The sequence below is a fragment of the Heterocephalus glaber genome, unplaced genomic scaffold (genome assembly GCF_053883595.1).
Source record: "Heterocephalus glaber isolate CG9 unplaced genomic scaffold, H.glaber_assembly_v1.0 deba00001572, whole genome shotgun sequence".
NCBI classification, from domain to species: domain Eukaryota; kingdom Metazoa; phylum Chordata; class Mammalia; order Rodentia; family Bathyergidae; genus Heterocephalus; species Heterocephalus glaber.
Genome location: NW_028258357.1, coordinates 23,467,383 through 23,483,648, shown reverse-complemented (window position 1 = coordinate 23,483,648; position 16,266 = coordinate 23,467,383). Strand labels below are relative to the sequence as shown.

General features: G+C 59.8%; 1 protein-coding gene across 5 annotated transcripts in view; it reads left to right on the top strand.

Moving 5' to 3' along the window:
• The window catches only part of Syn3 (synapsin III), a 312,905-nt gene extending 297,195 nt beyond the window's left edge, over positions 1 to 15,710 (top strand). For 2 of the 5 annotated variants that reach the window (XM_013072249.3, XM_004844778.4), the window contains exons 10-14: positions 234 to 336; positions 2,452 to 2,586; positions 3,286 to 3,373; positions 7,840 to 8,128; positions 11,101 to 15,710. In XM_013072249.3, coding sequence (XP_012927703.1) covers positions 234 to 336; positions 2,452 to 2,586; positions 3,286 to 3,373; positions 7,840 to 8,128; positions 11,101 to 11,233 — 748 coding nt within the window. In that variant the 3' untranslated portion in view covers positions 11,234 to 15,710. Of the gene's footprint in view, positions 1 to 233; positions 337 to 2,451; positions 2,587 to 3,285; positions 3,374 to 7,839; positions 8,129 to 9,010; positions 9,199 to 11,100 lie in introns of those variants that run through there. The other 3 variants (XR_002394920.2, XM_021258340.2, XM_087192854.1) reach the window with 3 other exon arrangements.
• Positions 15,711 to 16,266: the final 556 nt, after the last annotated feature.

The following is a 16,266-nucleotide window of genomic DNA, read 5'->3' as shown; positions in this document are numbered from 1 at the left end:
GTAGCAGATCCTTTATCTGAACATTCACTGTGTGTTCGTCACACCACATGCCCGTGTCTGCGTGTGGGCACGTATGTGCCTGTGTGTGTGTGTGTGTGCGCGAGCGCATGTGTTTGCGTTTGTGTGTGTGCGTGCATGTTTGTCTCTCTTCATCCATCTGCCTGTCCCGCTGGGCGTCCCTGCCCTCCCCTCGGCCCTGCTCAGGGGTCACTGTCACCTGTCCCTTCCCGCAGGTACCGGCTGTGGGTGGACAGCTGCTCCGAGATGTTTGGTGGCCTGGACATCTGTGCGGTGAAGGCCGTGCACAGCAAGGATGGCAGAGACTTCATCATCGAGGTGCGGAGCCCGGCCCTCAGCCCCAGCTCAGCCTGCGCCTGCCATGGGCCTGGGGGTGACCACTTCCCCCAGCTAAGGGGAGAGGATATGGGACGACTCACCACTGTCCCCTGGGCCCTGGCCAGTGTCCCAGTGTGTGATGGGAACACACTTCCCTGGTCACTCTGCAAAGACTGAATTTATTCATTCAACAAACGTGAGCTTCAGGGGCTCCCATGACTAGACATGGGTGGCTCTGGGGACACAGCAGAGAGCGGGATGGGCTTGCAGCTGCAGCTGGCAAGGAGAGGAGGAGGAAGCGGGTGATGGGTGGTGAGAGGGTGCCTGGGATGGAGACAGGATGGGGTGCAGAGGCTCAGGTGCCCCCCACCCCTGCCCGCCCTCTCCTGCTCCCCACTCGGCTCCCAGTGCATCCAGACCACAGACACAGAGAGCCCCGGGCAGCTGATGCGGCACTCATGGCCGGGCCCACAGGGCCTCCCTCCACCCGGGACAGTGCCCTGGAGCGCACCCCACTCGGCCCCACGCACCCCTCGATCTCACTACTGAGCCTCCCTTGGGGCGCCGGAGCCCAGGACAGGTGAGAGGAGCAGCAGCGCAGGACAGCGGCATCCACAGTCACCTCTTCCCCGCGCCTGCTCCGCCCTCTGCCCTGCTCCCCTGGGGAAGCAGAGCCTGGCCGCCCAGCACCTCCTCCCAGGACCCAGCCGCCCGGGAAGATTCCTGTTTAAAGAGTAGCGGCTTGGACTGCAGCACACGGGAAGACAGCTCACACGTGTACCAGAGAACAGCGGGCTCAGGGCTGTTGCTCCAGGAGACACCACAGGGTGCTCCCTTCCTTGGGTTTGGGGCGGCTGGGCAGCGGGAAGCTGCTGAGCCCTGGGACACAGAAGGCCACGGACGCCCTGTAACCTGGCCCCGCAGCAGCTCCGCGGCAAGGGCACTGCATCCGGAGCTGTGATGGAGGGAGCGCCCTGAGACGCGCCCATCTGGCTGCGGGGGACTCACCGTCGCCTGAGGACTTCGCTTCGGGCCTCTGAGCACCCGCTACTGTCCCGCGCGGGCCCAGCAGAGCGCTGCACCCGCAGTTCGCAGCTGGGAGGGCTCCCCTGAGTGGACCCGGACGCCGCCTCCCAGCACCGAGCCCCGCACGTGGGCAGCTTCCCTGATGCGCCCACCCTGCCCTGCCCCGGCGCGTGCTCGCAGGCCCCAGTCCCGGCCCCGTGGTGGCCGCGTCCCCGGGCAGGAGCGCTGTTTGCATCGCCTCGGGAAGACCCTGAAAGGTTCGCCATCGCTGCCCTCAGGCCCAGAGCCCCGAGTTGCCCCTCACGGCTGCTTGTGAACGCGGCGACAGAGCGAGGAAGCGGTAGGCCCGTGCCATCGCGTCCCTGGGCTCACTGTGCCGCGCGCGCGCTCTTGGTGTCTGGGACGAAGAACTTGGCGGGGCACCGGGCAGCGAGGTGAAGGCAGAGCCACCAGAGGGAGGCATCCGGGCCTCAGCCGGCCGGTGACCGCCGGTGACCTGACGAGCTCCGCAGAGCGGCAGGGCCGCAGCCGCCCTCGGCCCCACAGGCGGGGTCTCCTTGCGCCGTGGGGCTTCCCCCGCCAGGACCTGTGAGGCGCTGGCGGGCCCCGCCCCACCGTGAGCCGAGCTGGGGTCGCTTGGCGCTGGGACACCCTGGAGCTCATGCGCGGCCCGGTCGGTGGGGCAGGTGCCCTGCTGGCGTCTGGAGGACGCCGGGCCCGCGAAGCCAGCACGCGTGTGCTCTTGGCCCACCCAACACACAAGCCCTCCACTTCCTGTGGGGACCAGGGTCCCCCAGTGTGACAGGAGGGACAGCCGACCCCCTCACCTTCCCTCCAAGCCCGGCCTGTACCGTTCCTGGCCACCTTGACCCTGGCCAGGGACAGGAGGCCCCAACTCGGGAGGGGGTGGTGGGAAAGGCGGGACCGGGACAGCTCCCCAGGAGGACAGGAAAGGGCAGCCCGGCCCGGGAGCCACTGCAGAGCCACTGCGGGTCTGTGTGGGGACAGCGCCACCTTGTGGCCGCCCTGTCCTGCAGGGCGCTCTCCGGGCGGTGCTGGTCAGGCCCTGAGCAACCTCTGTCCGCGCAGGTCATGGACAGCTCAATGCCCCTGATCGGGGAGCACGTGGAGGACGACAGGCAGCTGATGGCCGACCTCGTGGTGTCCAAGATGAGCCAGCTCCTGGTGCCAGGGGCCACGGTGCCCTCGCCCCTGAGGCCCTGGGTGAGGCTCTGGGGTTCTGGCCGGGGGGCCTGAGTGCGAAGTGATGTCCCTGGGCAGGGACAGGTGTGGACACCTTGGAGTGTGCTGGGGTTCGGGTCCTCCATTCCAGGAGGAAGAGCTCTTCTCACCTGGGCCTGGGGGGCAGGGGGGCGGGGGTCGATCATATACCCCAGGGTGCCCGGCACCGGTCAGTGGAGCCCATCGGGTCTCCTGTCCCCACCCCTAGCGCATCTCCCACAAAGCGCATCCCCCATAGCACCCCAGCTCTACCAGAGTGCCCTGCAGAGAACTTGCCGCCCGGCCCTCAACCAGCTCCCAGGTCGGCAGCCCTGCTTTGCCCGAGGCCTAAGCTGTAAAGGTTAAATTTCAGGCTTTGCTGGGGGCCCCGGGGCAGCCCCCCACCCCAACAGCCTATGCAACACCTCGGTGTCCACCTGAGAACCATGCACAGATGCCAGGGCATGGTGGCGCACACCTGTGATCCGAGCACCCTGGAGTCTGAGGCAGGAGGATCCTGCAAGTTCAATGCCAGCCTAGGCTACACGGTGTGTTGAAGACCACAAACATCTCAAAAAAATAAAATAAAGAGTGCTGTGACATGGGTCTCGCCTCCAGGATAAAATCTTCTACAAAGCTCCTCCAGCCTGGAAAGCCAATGGCGCGGCCAGCACAACCAGCTTCCTTTTCCTTCTGCTCCAGGCTCCACAGACTAAGCCAGCAAAGTCTCCAGGCCAAGGCCAGCTGGTGCCTCAGCTGGGACAGCCCCAGACCCGCCCACCGCCGCAAGGTAAGACCCAGGGGGCCCGGCAGCTCCTGGAGACTCAGTCTTCCTCCCCGGACCCTGCGCACTCAACCTAAGTGCAGAGTAAGGAAGGCTAGGCCCCCTGACCCCTGCAGGCCAGGGCAGCAGAGAGGGGAGCAAGTACACTGTTTAGGGCATTTAATATGAGCCTGTCTGCCCACACTCTGGGAGGCTGAGGCAGGAGGATCCCAAATTTGATACCAGCTTGGGCTGCTTAGGGACTTAGCATGACCCAAAAGTCTCAAATAAAAAAGTATAGAAAGGGCTGGGGACTTGGCTCAGTGTGAGTTCCTGGTGCCACTGGGGGGGAGGGGTCCCGAGCACAGTGTGCAGTGCATATTAAGTGTGTGTGTGTGTGTAACTCAAGATCTTTGCCCTGAGCCACATCCTCAGCACTTTTTACTTCTGTTGTTTTTTTTTTTTGGTACTGGGGATCAAACTCTGGACCTTGCGCTTTCGAGGCAGGGAGGGGGCGGAACCACTGAGCTAAATCCCTGGCCCTTTACTTCTTTTTTTTATTCTGAGACAGGGTCTCTCTAAGTTGCAATCCTCCTGCCTCAGCCTCCCCAAGTGCTGGGATCCCAGGCACACGCTAGCTTGCTCCTCTTGTCTGTATCTTCCCCACTCTGCGCAGTGGAAACCTCAGTCTCCCCTTCCTGAGGCAGAGGTTGAAGCTTCGCCCGGGAGGCACCACCAGAAAACAGCTGGTGATGAGTCTGCCCACCCTGACCTTCCAGAAAGCGCTGTCTGGCTTGTGCTGCCCGGTCTTAGATCTGTGAGCCAGGCAGCCGGGCCCAAGGACAGGAGGATGCGGGCATCGCAAATCCCCGCAGCCTTGAGGGTCTGCCCTGAGCTCCACCTGAAAAGGCACCTCCGTCTCCCAGGGCCTCCTGGCCTCATCCTTGATGCAGCAGCTGCATCTTGGGGAACAGCGGCCTTGGCCCTGGCGACTTCCTCATGCCCAGGCCTGGGTAATGTCCCCTCCCTCCTGCCTCCTCTCCTCCATTACTGTCACTTAGTCGGTCTACTCCTTCATGTCAGCTTACATCTTCATACAAATGAGCTCAAAGTTGACTTTCCCCAAGGCACGCCAAAGTACATGCACAATTATCAGAATTATGCCCAGCCACAGACTGAACGTCACCGCAGCCATCAAAACCCCTGGCTCAGTGCTGTCTGGCTCTGGGTGTCTGTGGTCCAGGTCTCCTCGTGACACAATCGCTTCTTCACCATCGCCTTCAGGTGGGGCCAGGGCCAGCTGCCGCTGAGTTCTCAGTCTTCTCATGTCCTTCCCTCATCTCAGAGTTTTCTCCCATGCCCGGTACACCAACAGAGCCCCAGGGTCTGAACGCTCAGATCGCTGTGTAACAAAATCGACCTGTTTGGTGAGCGCTGACACTTGGGGGCCTGCACAAGGTGCCTTCCTGTGGTCTCGCTTCTGGGAAGACCAGAAGGCCTTGAAACAAGAGGAAACCATGCAGTTGTCCACAGCAGTGTGGCAAGCACCTAGGGAAGTCAGCTGAGTGGAGCCGGTGTGTGGGCTCACGGTTCCAGGGGTTCAGTCCAGTCACGGCCCAGGCGCCTCGGGCCTTGGGCAGCTTGGTGACAGGAGCAGGTAGCAGAGGATGGCTGCTCACCAGAAGCAGAGGAGAATGGAAGGGGCCGGGGTCCCGGAAGCCCGTCAGGCTCACCCCAAGTGACTCCCCTTCCTCCCCCACACTGGGCCCACCCCCTACAGCACCACCCGCTGAGGACCACGTTTTCACGTGCGGCCTCGTGGGGACATTTAGGTGCAACCCGAACAAGCTGTGTGTGGACAAGTCTCAGGCAAGTGACAGCTGCTGTCAGAGCCTCAGTTTCCCCACAGATAAAGGAGGAAGGAACAGCGGACGTGTTTAATGATAGGAGGTGTCCAGGACGACACGGGAGTGGCTTCTCCTCCCCGCACCGGCCACCGGCCAGCCGCCTTCCTCTCTGCCCCACAGCAGAGGCACGTTTGACAAGGGGACATCATTCTTTTTTGTTTTGGTACCAGGGATCAAACTCGGGTCCTTGCGCTTCCACAGCAGGTGGTGAAACCACTGAGCTAAATCCCCGGGCCCTAGGGGACATCATTCTAAGGGGCGTGCGGCTCAACGCACTTCTTAGTGAGTCAAATAAATAATCAACTTAAAGCCAATTCAGGTAATTAAAGAAAATGTTCCGTGAGTTAACATATAGATTAAAAATAAGGCTAATTTTAAAACGATGTTTTCACCAATTTCTCCACTCTCAAGATTAACTTGTTTCAAGCTCACTGTTCTTTTTCAAACTCAGTCAAAGGGAAATTTTTCTTTTAATAAACCTCATGGTTTCTCCACATTAATCCTGAGCAGAGACAAACACTTCCTATCCTCTGCTACTGAGCTGTGGGTGCTCAAACGAGAACTTCACGGGGTTTGCTCTGCTGAGAAGCGAGAGAACCAGCTGGAGCGCCTCTTGGGCTCCGGAAGTAGCTAACGAGGTACAGAAGGAGTACCATTTTCCAAGGTACCATCCACCAGGGGCAGGGGGAAGGGCCTTAAAGGTAGAGAGCAGACGTTTTCTTTGACTTGCAGTGGTTTTAAAAAACAAAAAAATGCAGCCAACATTTAAAAACCAGGAACTTTTCCTTAAACATCTAGTTTGGTGGTGGTGCTTTTTGTTGGTGGTGCTTTTTGTTGGTGGTGGTGGGTTTTTGTTTTTCTTTTTTTGGCTTTTTTGTTTTTGACAGACTCTTCCTATGTAGTTCAGGCTGCTTCAAACTCACTGTGTGGCCCGGGCTGGCCGCCAACTTGCGGTGGTCCTCTTGCCTCAGCTGGAATGACAGGTGTGCGCCATGAGGCCCGGCGCAGACATCTAGATTCTGTCTTAAACTCCCAGAGTCTCCAGACTCTCTCTCTTGATGGCCCCGAAGTTCTGGAAACAGCCAGCCTGGTGCTTCTGTGGATGGAGCAAGGGCGTCCTGCCTCCTGGGCCTCCCTCTTCCCTCTGTGGCCCCCAGGGTGACAGAGGAGTCCACTCTTTGCTCCAGGTTTGTCCTCTTGAGAGAAGCAGCTCCCTGGGCTGTGTTCTTGTGTCAGTCAGAAGGGTTTTTAAGCCATGTTTTTCCTGCGCTCTTGAACTTTGTGCCCCTGCTGGAGCCGTGGGTGTTCGAGCCACAGTCCCTTCACAGGGACATCTCCACCCACGCAGTGGCTGCCAGGCCATCTGGGAGGTGCTGTGTGAGCTCACAGGAGGGAGGCTTGAGGCTCCGACTCCACCTGACACCGCAGCCACAGGGCCACCAGGTGCTAGCCATGCCTGCTGCACACCAAGGCCACACAGGCTCAGCGCCAGGCCTCGGCCTGCTCAGAGCCGCTGCCAGAAGCCGCCTGCGAGAACTCAGGGCAGCCCCAGGTGGGGAGGAGGAAGAGGAGGAAAAAGAGAGATGGGAGGAAAGAAGGGCAAGGGGGAGGAAGGGGAAGGAGGAGGAGGGGAGAGAAGACAGGAAGGAGCGGGCCTTGGGCTGAAGCGCCAGTGCCTGCACCTGCAGGAGAAGCCACCATCTGTGCCTCTGTGTCCCCTTCCAGCAGGGGCCTTGGGAGGCTCATGCCACCCCTGGATGCTGAGCAGAATGCATCTCCCCTGCCTCTCTGGAGCAAGAGATACAGAGCCCCTGAAGGCTCTAGCAAAGTGTGCAGGGCACCCCCAAAAGTCAGAGGTTCCTTTCATGGCCTCTGGGGCTGCACAGCGTGAGCAGGAGGAAGACTCGGAGCCTCCCCAGTGACACCTGGGCGCCCCGCTGCGATGGGAACTGCAGAGCTTCTACTGCCTGCAGCCTCCGCCGCCTTAGACCAAGCAGGCCGGCCTGAAGAGAGAGGTTCACTTCCGGGCTGGGGCTGCAGCTGCAGGGTCAGGCGTCAGTGGGGCCGGCTTCCCAGCCACTCCTCTCTGCTGCCTTGGTGCTCAGGGACATGCGTGTCCTTGGTGTCCCCTCTTGCTGTAGGGACCCAGCCTGTGGGTCAGGTTGCCCTCGGCACCCTTGCCTTGCTGGGCTTCTTAGAGCCCCGGTCTCCACGTCCGGCCGCAGTGATGGTCACTGGGGGACACTTCGTCCCGGTCCCTGAGGTCTCACAGCTGAAGCTGGGCCCACGCCCTGTGCTGCCTCCCAGGCTTGCTCTTGCACGCAGCTCTGCACGTGTGCCGAGCAGTGGAGCGTGGCACTGCCTTTCAGGCTGCTTTTTGGTGGTGTGATCAGTGTTTCTGATTAACAACGTCCTGAGTCAGGGAGGCCACCGCCTCCTCCGAGACCAGGATGAAACTCCCTGCTCCTGGCTGCTCCCCGTCCCAGCTCTCACGGCTACGGACAGCACCGTGGAGAAGGGAGGGGGCAGCGGATGGGCACCGTCCCCCCGCGCCCACCTGAACTTGCCTCTCTTTTTTGCCTGCAGGGGGCCCTCGCCAGGCTCCGTCTCAGCCCCCCAGGCCTAGAAGCCCCTCCCAGCAGCGGCTCTCCCCACAAGGCCAGCAGCCCCTGAGCCCACAGCCGGGGTCCCCGCAGCCGCAGAGGTCCCCGGGCTCTCCACAGCTGGCCCGGGCTTCCGGGGGCTCCTCCCCAAGTCAGGCCTCCAAGGCGGGTACCACCCTCCCGTCCCAGCCCCGGCCACCTGCACAGGGCCGCAGTGCCTCCCAGCAGGGAGAGGAGCCCAAGAAGACAGCGCCGCCCCATCCCCACCTCAAGTAAGTGCTGTGGGGCCAGCAGGGCGGAGCGGGCTGGGCTGACAGAGGTGGACTGAGGGGGCCCTGGCCGAGATTCAGGGAGTGGCATCAGTGAGGCAGGGCACAGTGAGCAGGGTCGAGATGGCCCCGCACCGCTCCGTGAGCTCGCACATCTGCCACCACTGCCTGTTCCTGCACAGCGAGCCCCCCAAAACCGAGTCGGGTGAGAAAGCACTGTTTGCTTGGTTCATCTTTCTTGGTTCCACGGTTTGTTCTGAGTTGGGCTCAGCTGGACGGTTCTTCTGCTGGTGTCTCCGGGAGAATTGCTGGATCAAAGAAGGGATGGCCCCACAGACATAACTCTGAGTATAAGTAGGCCCCAAATTTTGCATGGGTTATACTTAGACTTTTTAATTATTTTTGTTTTGAGACTGAGATTTGCTATGTAGTCCAGGCTGGCCTTGAACTTACAATGTAGAGCCTTGAACTCAAAGTCGTCCTGCCTCAGCCTCCCAAGTGCTGGGTTACAGCCATGAACCACCATGCCCAGCAAGGATGCTTACTTACACTTTTAAGTGATACATTTGTTTTCCATCCAAAATTTAAATGTAACTGGGTACACACGCTGCTTCCTCTCAGGCAGCCATCCCCTGTGTGACGTTAGAAAGAGGGAGCCCTGCCTCCCGCCCATGCAGCCCACACTGCCGTGTGCCTGCACGGCAGCACTTCAGCCAGGTGGGCTCCTTGAGGCTTAGGGGTAGTGGCTGCTGTGTCCCGTGTGTATGCAGGAGAGCGAGCAGAGGCTGAGAGTCTGGGGGAAGTGTCCACTGCTAGGGGGCAGAGCGGCTGGGACGGGACCGGGACCTTGGTCCAGAGATCAGACTCACTGTGACTTTTCACCAGTAGGTAACAGAGCCACATGGTTCAGGATCTAACAGACCCAGCAATGCCGAAGATTCACATTGAAAACCTGCCTCCTGCTCCCTCCCTTCCAATGTATTGCTCCCCGAGTCCCTGGAGGTGACCACTGGCATCCTTCCCCCTGTGTCCTGCCAGCCTTTCCTTATGCCAAAATAAACATGCACCTTCTACCCAGGTGTGCTGGTGCCACCTGTAATCCCAGCAGTCTGGAAGGCTGAGGCAGGAGGATCCCAAGTTCAAACTCAGTGGGGTGACTTGGTAACTTAATGAGACCCTGTCTCAAAATGTGAGAGGAGAGGCGGTGCTGGGTATGTACCTCAGCACAAATGCCCTGGGTTCAATCCCAGTACTGCAAAAAATAATATAAGATACATGCACCTTCTGATCCCCTCCCCACTCTTACACAGTGCTAGTACCCACACCACTCTGCTCCTGGCTTTCCATGTGTCACCTATGTCGTGGCGCTCTTACGCCAGTTCACTGACATCTTTTTCACAGCTATGTGGTATTCCCACTGTGCAGGGACCACGTGGTTTACCTAACTAATGCATCATGGACATGATCCCACAGCACTGCTGAGGTGATAACCTTGGATGTTTACTCCCACGACTGCAGGACTCGTGGGAGAAAAAAGTACCTGAAATGGATGCTGCACAGTTTGTGCAATAGACATTAGCTGCAGCCTCCCGGCAGGCGACAGAGCACAGCAGCCCGCCGCCCAGCCCTCCAGTCAGGCTGCCTGGGTCAGCCCCGGCTTCCCCACAGAAGAGCCGTGTGGTCTCAGAGAAGTCATTCAACCTCTCTGTGCTTCTTCAGTGTCCTCACAGGCAAAACAGGGAGTCACCCGCTGAGGTGAAGGACGTGTCACCATGTTACTGTCGGAGCGCCACGCACGCACATGGATGCACAGCTGGCGCGGTGTGACAGGGTTGTCCCAGCTCGCCATAGGGCACACGGGGCATTCAGACCTCAGCCAGGCCTGGCCCTGACTCAGAGTAACCCCACTAGAAGCAAAAACTCGATGCTTTAGAGGATTTATTTTTCAGTATTGGAGACCGAACCTAGCTAGGCCTTCATTCTGAGTTACATCCCCAGCCCTTTTAATAGCTTTATTTTAAGACAGGCCCTCAATAAGTTTGTTACATTACCCAGGGTGGGCTCAACCTTTGGATCTTCCTGCCTCAGCCTCCCAGAGTGCGGGGCTACAGATATGCACCACCATGCCTGTTTTGTTTTGTTCTGCTTGGTGGCACTAGGGGGGGTCCAAGCCCCTGCAAGTAGCAGGCAAGCATTCTGCCAAGGGCTACACCCCGCCCCCAGGAACACCAGCCCCCCTGGGAGGCTCTAAGGGAACTGCCGAGAGCGGGGGAAGCCCTGCCCGGAAGAGGCTTCAGCCTTTTAATGTGGGAAGGATCTCTACACGGGGCCAGCCACGTTGTCCAAAGCAAGGTGGGGGCCGCCCGGGCAGAGACTGGGTTCCAGGCTGCGCTGCAATGCGTAGTGAGACCCTGTCTCAAAAAAACCAAACAGCCAACCTGTGCCACGTTCTCATCATCACCTCCCCTGGACTTGAGCCTCTCAGGCAGGGCCTGCCACACTCACCCGGCGCCGGGCCTGGCACACAGAAAGCACTCAGAGCAGTGCTGCTGCAGCCTCGCTCCACACTCAGAACAGCAGTGATGCCAGATGTGGCACCGACCACTCCCAGGGCCAGGGGCAGCAGCGCCAGGAGAGGCTGGGGCCTCGGTCCAGAGGGGAGAGGGGCCCTATGGCCTCAGAGGCGGGGACTGGGTGTGGGTGTGGCCCGGGCCCCAACACTGCACACATCTCGCCCGTGTACGGGCGGGGGACAGGAGCTCCACACCCCCTTGCACAACGCCAGGCAGTCAGGGGAGTTACCCCTCCGGGAGCCCCACGCCTGCGCAGATAACAGCACCTGGCAGGCTGAAGCACACACACAACCCCTGCCCCAAACAGCACTCGCACTGCAGGGTGCCTCTGGCCTCGCTGCCCCCGCTCCACCTCCTGGGGAGTCTGGCCCTCAGCACCGAACCCCTGCCTTTCTGTTTCAGCAAATCCCAGTCCCTGACCAACAGCCTCAGCACGTCGGACGCCTCACAGCACGGGGCCCCGAGTGAGGACGAAGCCAAGGCCGAGACCATCCGCAGCCTGAGGAAGTCCTTCGCCAGCCTGTTCTCCGACTAGCGCCATCCCGACTGGGGCACAGGAGGCCGCCCTCACTCGAGACCCTCCTGCCTCAGCCACCTCCTGACCCTCAGGTCCCAGGGTTTGCAAAGGCCTTTGACCCAGGAACTGGTCTCTACTGTGTTCCCACTTTCCCTGGCCGTGACGTCCCACCTCCGTCTGAGCCAGGGCAGTGACGCCCTCCCCCTCGAGAACCACGGCACCACTCACCCACCCTCCTGTTTGCCCGGCCCCGTGAGTGGCCCTACATCCCCTCCCGTGCAGCTGTGCTTGCCTGCAGCACTGGCCCCGCCCCGGCCAGCTGGTCACTGGAAGAGCGCCTCGTGTCAGAGGGAGGCCAGTGGCAGGCGCAGCACCGAGCCGTGCACTGAGGCCTCCGCTCTGCCAGGCAGCAGGCCTGGGGCTCCTGAGGGCAGCAGAAGGAAGGCAACTCCCACAGCACACGGGGCCACTGAGAACCACGGAACGGGACGCTGTCCTGACAGCGCCACCCAGCATATCCTCCTCACGGTTCTCATGGGCCCGGGCAGCTCCCACAAGGGCTCAGCCTCCCTGTCTCCTGCGGGGACCCTGCATCCTCCTCCAGGCGATCCACGTGCAGGACCAGAGCTGCAGGGTCAGGAACTTCCTGCTGTGTAGCAAGGTGCAGGCGTGACTCAGTTTCCAGAGCTCTGGGTCAGGCAGGGTTGAAGGGGATCAGCACTCTGCCACCTGGCAAGCAGACCAGCTGCAGGATGGAAGGGCACCCAGACTCCCTTCCCGGCACTTCCCGCCCTGCCCAGACGAACCCTCTGATGGAGGCATCCCAAGCCACCAACCCCTGGTGCTAGAAACACTGCAGGAGATAAGCAGCCCCCGACGCCGAAGGCACCTTGTTACCGCGTTCTCCTGACAGCAGCTGGGCTTGGGGAACGGAGGAGGAAGACTCCAGGCAGTCCGCAGTCAGGAGCAGCTTCTAGTTGTGCCCAGAGGTATATTCGCCTGTGATCTGCTGAGACCCAGCCAGGCCCGGGCATACGACCGGTCGCCACCTTGTCCATCCCTGCAGACGGGAGCAGTGAGCCCAGGCCTACCTTTCCCGCACTTTCACCTCGAGCCTCCTCGGTGGAGCCCACCCCCAAGCTGGCTTCCTGCTTCCTGACAGGCTGCTGGCGAGGCCCTGGCTGGGGTCGACCACCAGCTTGGTGCGGGCCTCAGGTCCTCCTTGCTTCCTGGTGCACTTCTCTGAGAGCCTGCGCTACCCGAGACGTCCTCTTGCTCTGGACCCCAGACCAGCTCTGGTGTAAGGAAGATGGACAGGTCTAGCTGCCAGTGACCAGGAGCCCTGCCATGGCAGCGCCTCCCTCCTGTGCTCAGCTCCACACCACCACAGACCGAGCAGGCCAGGAGCAGCCTGCATCCTCCACAGTCACCAGGACTTGCACCTTTCTGAACAGGACGGACAGCTCCGTGAACAATGGACACGTGGCCTAGGGTTGCCACTTTCCTATTATTTCTTCCCGTGTCCCTAGAAAGACCGAGGCACACACAAATCTCCCCACTATGTCAACTGCAGTAGCAAAGGCTCCCTCCCACCCCAAACTGGGCCGGGCCCTGGTAGCCTCACACAGATGGCTCTGCACCTCGAGGCGACTCGGGCCTGCAGAGCACGTCACGTCTGAGTCATCCTGCACAGGTCTGCGAGCACACACAGTGGCGCTCGGTGCAGTCTCCTGGAGGCCACAGACCCCCAAGTGGACCTCTCCCAGAGACGAGCTGTGCTCCTTCCAAAAATGTGACCTTTAATAGCTGTGGCTTCTGGACACAAGAACGGGCAGGGATCATTGTACATAGCTTCTAAAAGGTTGTATTTGTTGTTTTTGCTTTGTTTTCCAACTCTGACTCAAAGAAAGGCTAGCATTTTCCCTGCATGCCGACTCATGCAGCTGACATAGGACAAAGCCCCATTCAGCCTGTGCACAGTGAACGGCGTGGGGGGGGGGTGCCTCCCCCAGCCAGCGGAAGTCTCCTCCCAGCTTCCTCCGACCACATGGTGAGCTGCACGGGACTTGGCCAAGCCATCAGCCTTCTGGTCACCAGTGCACGTGTGCTTCCTCCCCAGCCGCCCCTCCTCGCACTCGGGCCCTGTTGGTGGCAGTGAGTCCCACCCTCCCCAAACTTCAGGTGATGGGGCTGCACACGCGTAACAAATGCCGGCAGAGCCCCTGAGCTCAGCACACCTGCATCTGGACGCTGGGCCATGGCCGCGCAGCGGGACCGCACTCCGCTCTGCACGTGGTAGACACTGGCTCCCTAGAACACGCTGAAATCAGTGTGAGGTGAGGGAAGAGCATCAACGTGAGGTCGCCTGCCCAGGAATGGAATCAAACCAAGGTGAGTGAAGTGAGGTCATAGAGGAGAGGCTATAAGGCCAGTGGCAGCTTCTTAATCCCAACAGGACCTCTTCCAGGCTGTACCAGGAGGAGAGCAGCGGGAGGCGCTGCAGGGTCACCACTGACCCCCTCAGGGCCTTCACAGCAAAGGCCAGCCCCAAGGCCAGGACGTGGCTCTCCACAGGTGAGCCATGCGGGCTGCACCCCACCACAGCCAGCGGCAGGCACGAGGTCCTTCTGTCCCCACTGTGAGCGACCAGTCTCTCAAGCTTGGCCCCTCCTGTTCCGCATTTAGGGTTCATGGAGGCTGCGCTTCGTGAGCGGCTAAGCTGGTTCAGTCAGGCTTGTAGGTGCAAGCGGTAACCTGGGTAACCATCAGGACCCCTGCGCCCTGGTCCCTGGCAGGTGTCCTAGACCCTCGGCTGTCCTAGAGCCCTAAGCAGCCACAGATCAAAGGCTTCAGTCTGAGAACAGAAGAGGCGGCGGCAGCAGCTGGGCGACAAGCGAGCTGGATGGGTCCATGTGTCCAGCAGTGCGTAGAGGACACAGAGGCTCCCTGATTCCAGAGACTAACGTGGACACTTGGACTGCCCATGGGGTCCCAGTGGGTGGGCCGAGGAAGACAAATGGCAGGGAAGGGGTCTCCAGGCTCAGCGGGGCTGCCTCAGGGACACCAGTCTGACGCCAACTCTCCTCCGGTAGGGCGCGCTGTCCTGAGCGTGACCTTTCCTCACTGGCAAAATGCTCTTCCCCCCGCCCCGCTTCCCCAGCTCCCCTGCGCCCAGCCCCTGCGGCCTCTTGCTGGCTTCAGCAGGGGCAATGGACTCTTCCCTGCTCTGGGCAGAGAGCAGAAGCAGTGCCACCACCACTGGCGAAAGCAGGAGACCGATGCTACGCGAGCCCTTCTCTGCGAGCCACCCTGTGCTCCGCGTCCCCGAGGCAGGTGGCCTGGACCCTGAGTGGGCCCCACGCCCCAGTGTGGCAGTGTGGCTGGGCAGCCGTGCCCAGGGCAGGGGTAGGCAGGGCAGGGGCAGGGAGCACGGCCCAGCTGAGTTAGGGGTTCAGAGACCCTGGGCCCAGCAGTGGACTAGAGCCAGACAGAGCCAAGCAGAGCCAGAGAACAGGACTCTCCCTCGCTGGGAGGGAGCAGGGAACGCTGAGGGCCACGGAGAGTGGGGAAGGCTAGAGTTGGCAGTGCGAGCTGCACCTTCCTCACTGCTCCCCTGGCCTCTTGCTCCCATTACAGCATGCGGGGCTGAGGTCAGCGAAGCGCGGGAACCGGATCCTGCCAGCCAAGGGTTCACTCAGGCACCAGCAATGCAGAGCTCGTGTGCCTGGTGACAGGAATGTGGGATTTTACAAGCTGCTAACTGTACCTTTGGCTACCAGTTGGGAGGAAATGCTTTGAAGACCATTTTACGAACTGGTCATACTACTGAGGTGTGTGTGCATGTGTATCGCTAGGGCACACTGCCGAGACCCCGGGATCTGCGCCGTCTGCAGGGCCCAGCAGCCTGGCAAGGAGCGCTCAGGAACGGCTGCGTCCTGAGCACTCGCTGTCCCGCAGCACCTGGCGCTTCTAGTCACCACTGCGTCCTGACGCCACTTCACACACATAGGGGCCACAGAAGGGACGCGTGGACCCCAGCGCAGGGAGGTCCTTCCGCCCCGACCCAAATGAAGCCATGGCACGCAGTGGCACTCACGTTAGAAAGACTTCCCGAGATATGACCACCTCGGCTAGCTGTGGGCAACCTGCCCTCGCCTGCCACATAGGAGGGACGTGGCCTCCCCAGTCAGACTGAACTCTTCACTGTGATGGAAAAGACTCAGTGTACGAAAAATAGCAACTCACTCGTACAGAGAACTAAGGGTATCTCGTAGCACATAACATTCCAAGCCATTTCCTTATATGCAAAACATTTTTTAAAAAGCAAAGACACTGGCAATATTCATAGGCACTTTCTGCAGATGCAGGTAGTGTTCATTCCTCTGCTGTGATTCAGATTTTAATTTGCCACTATAGCATGTTTCTGTAGTTGTATGATGTAAATTTGTGTTTGGCCTTTTTCTTATAGAAAAATAAATCTTGGATTTTGCGTTAAGTCTTAAAAGCAAAATGTTTTTCCAACAAGAGAAGGTTGTCTTTGAAGACCAAATACAGTGGACCCTTGACTTACGAACTCAATCGGTTCCTGGGGCTGGTTGTAACTCAAGTTGGTTGTAAGTCAATACAGCTGAGATCTGGATGTTTACCTGGGTACACGCTATAGATAACAAGAGGCAGATGAGTCTTCCATTAACCTCATTAACCCGAGGTGTTCGTTATGTCAGGCTGGTTGTAACTTGAGCGCCCACTGTACCTGACCAGCACTCAAAGCAGAACTTTGCTGTTTAAAAAAAGTCTTCTCAGGATGCAGATATGAGCCCCAGTGTTCAAGACATCTCCAGTGGTGCTGGCCGAGCCCGAGCTCCACGAGGAACAGGAAAGCGCCAGAGGGAAGAGGGGCTGCCCTGGGGTCAGCCAGGCCCGCTGTTTTTATTGGTTTTGTAAATTGAGCTTTCACTTAAAGACTACCACTAAAATTTTTTTTAAAAAAAAACGAAAAAGACAAACAAAAGACCCAGAAACCCCTGCAATAATTTGCCTACACTCAGAAG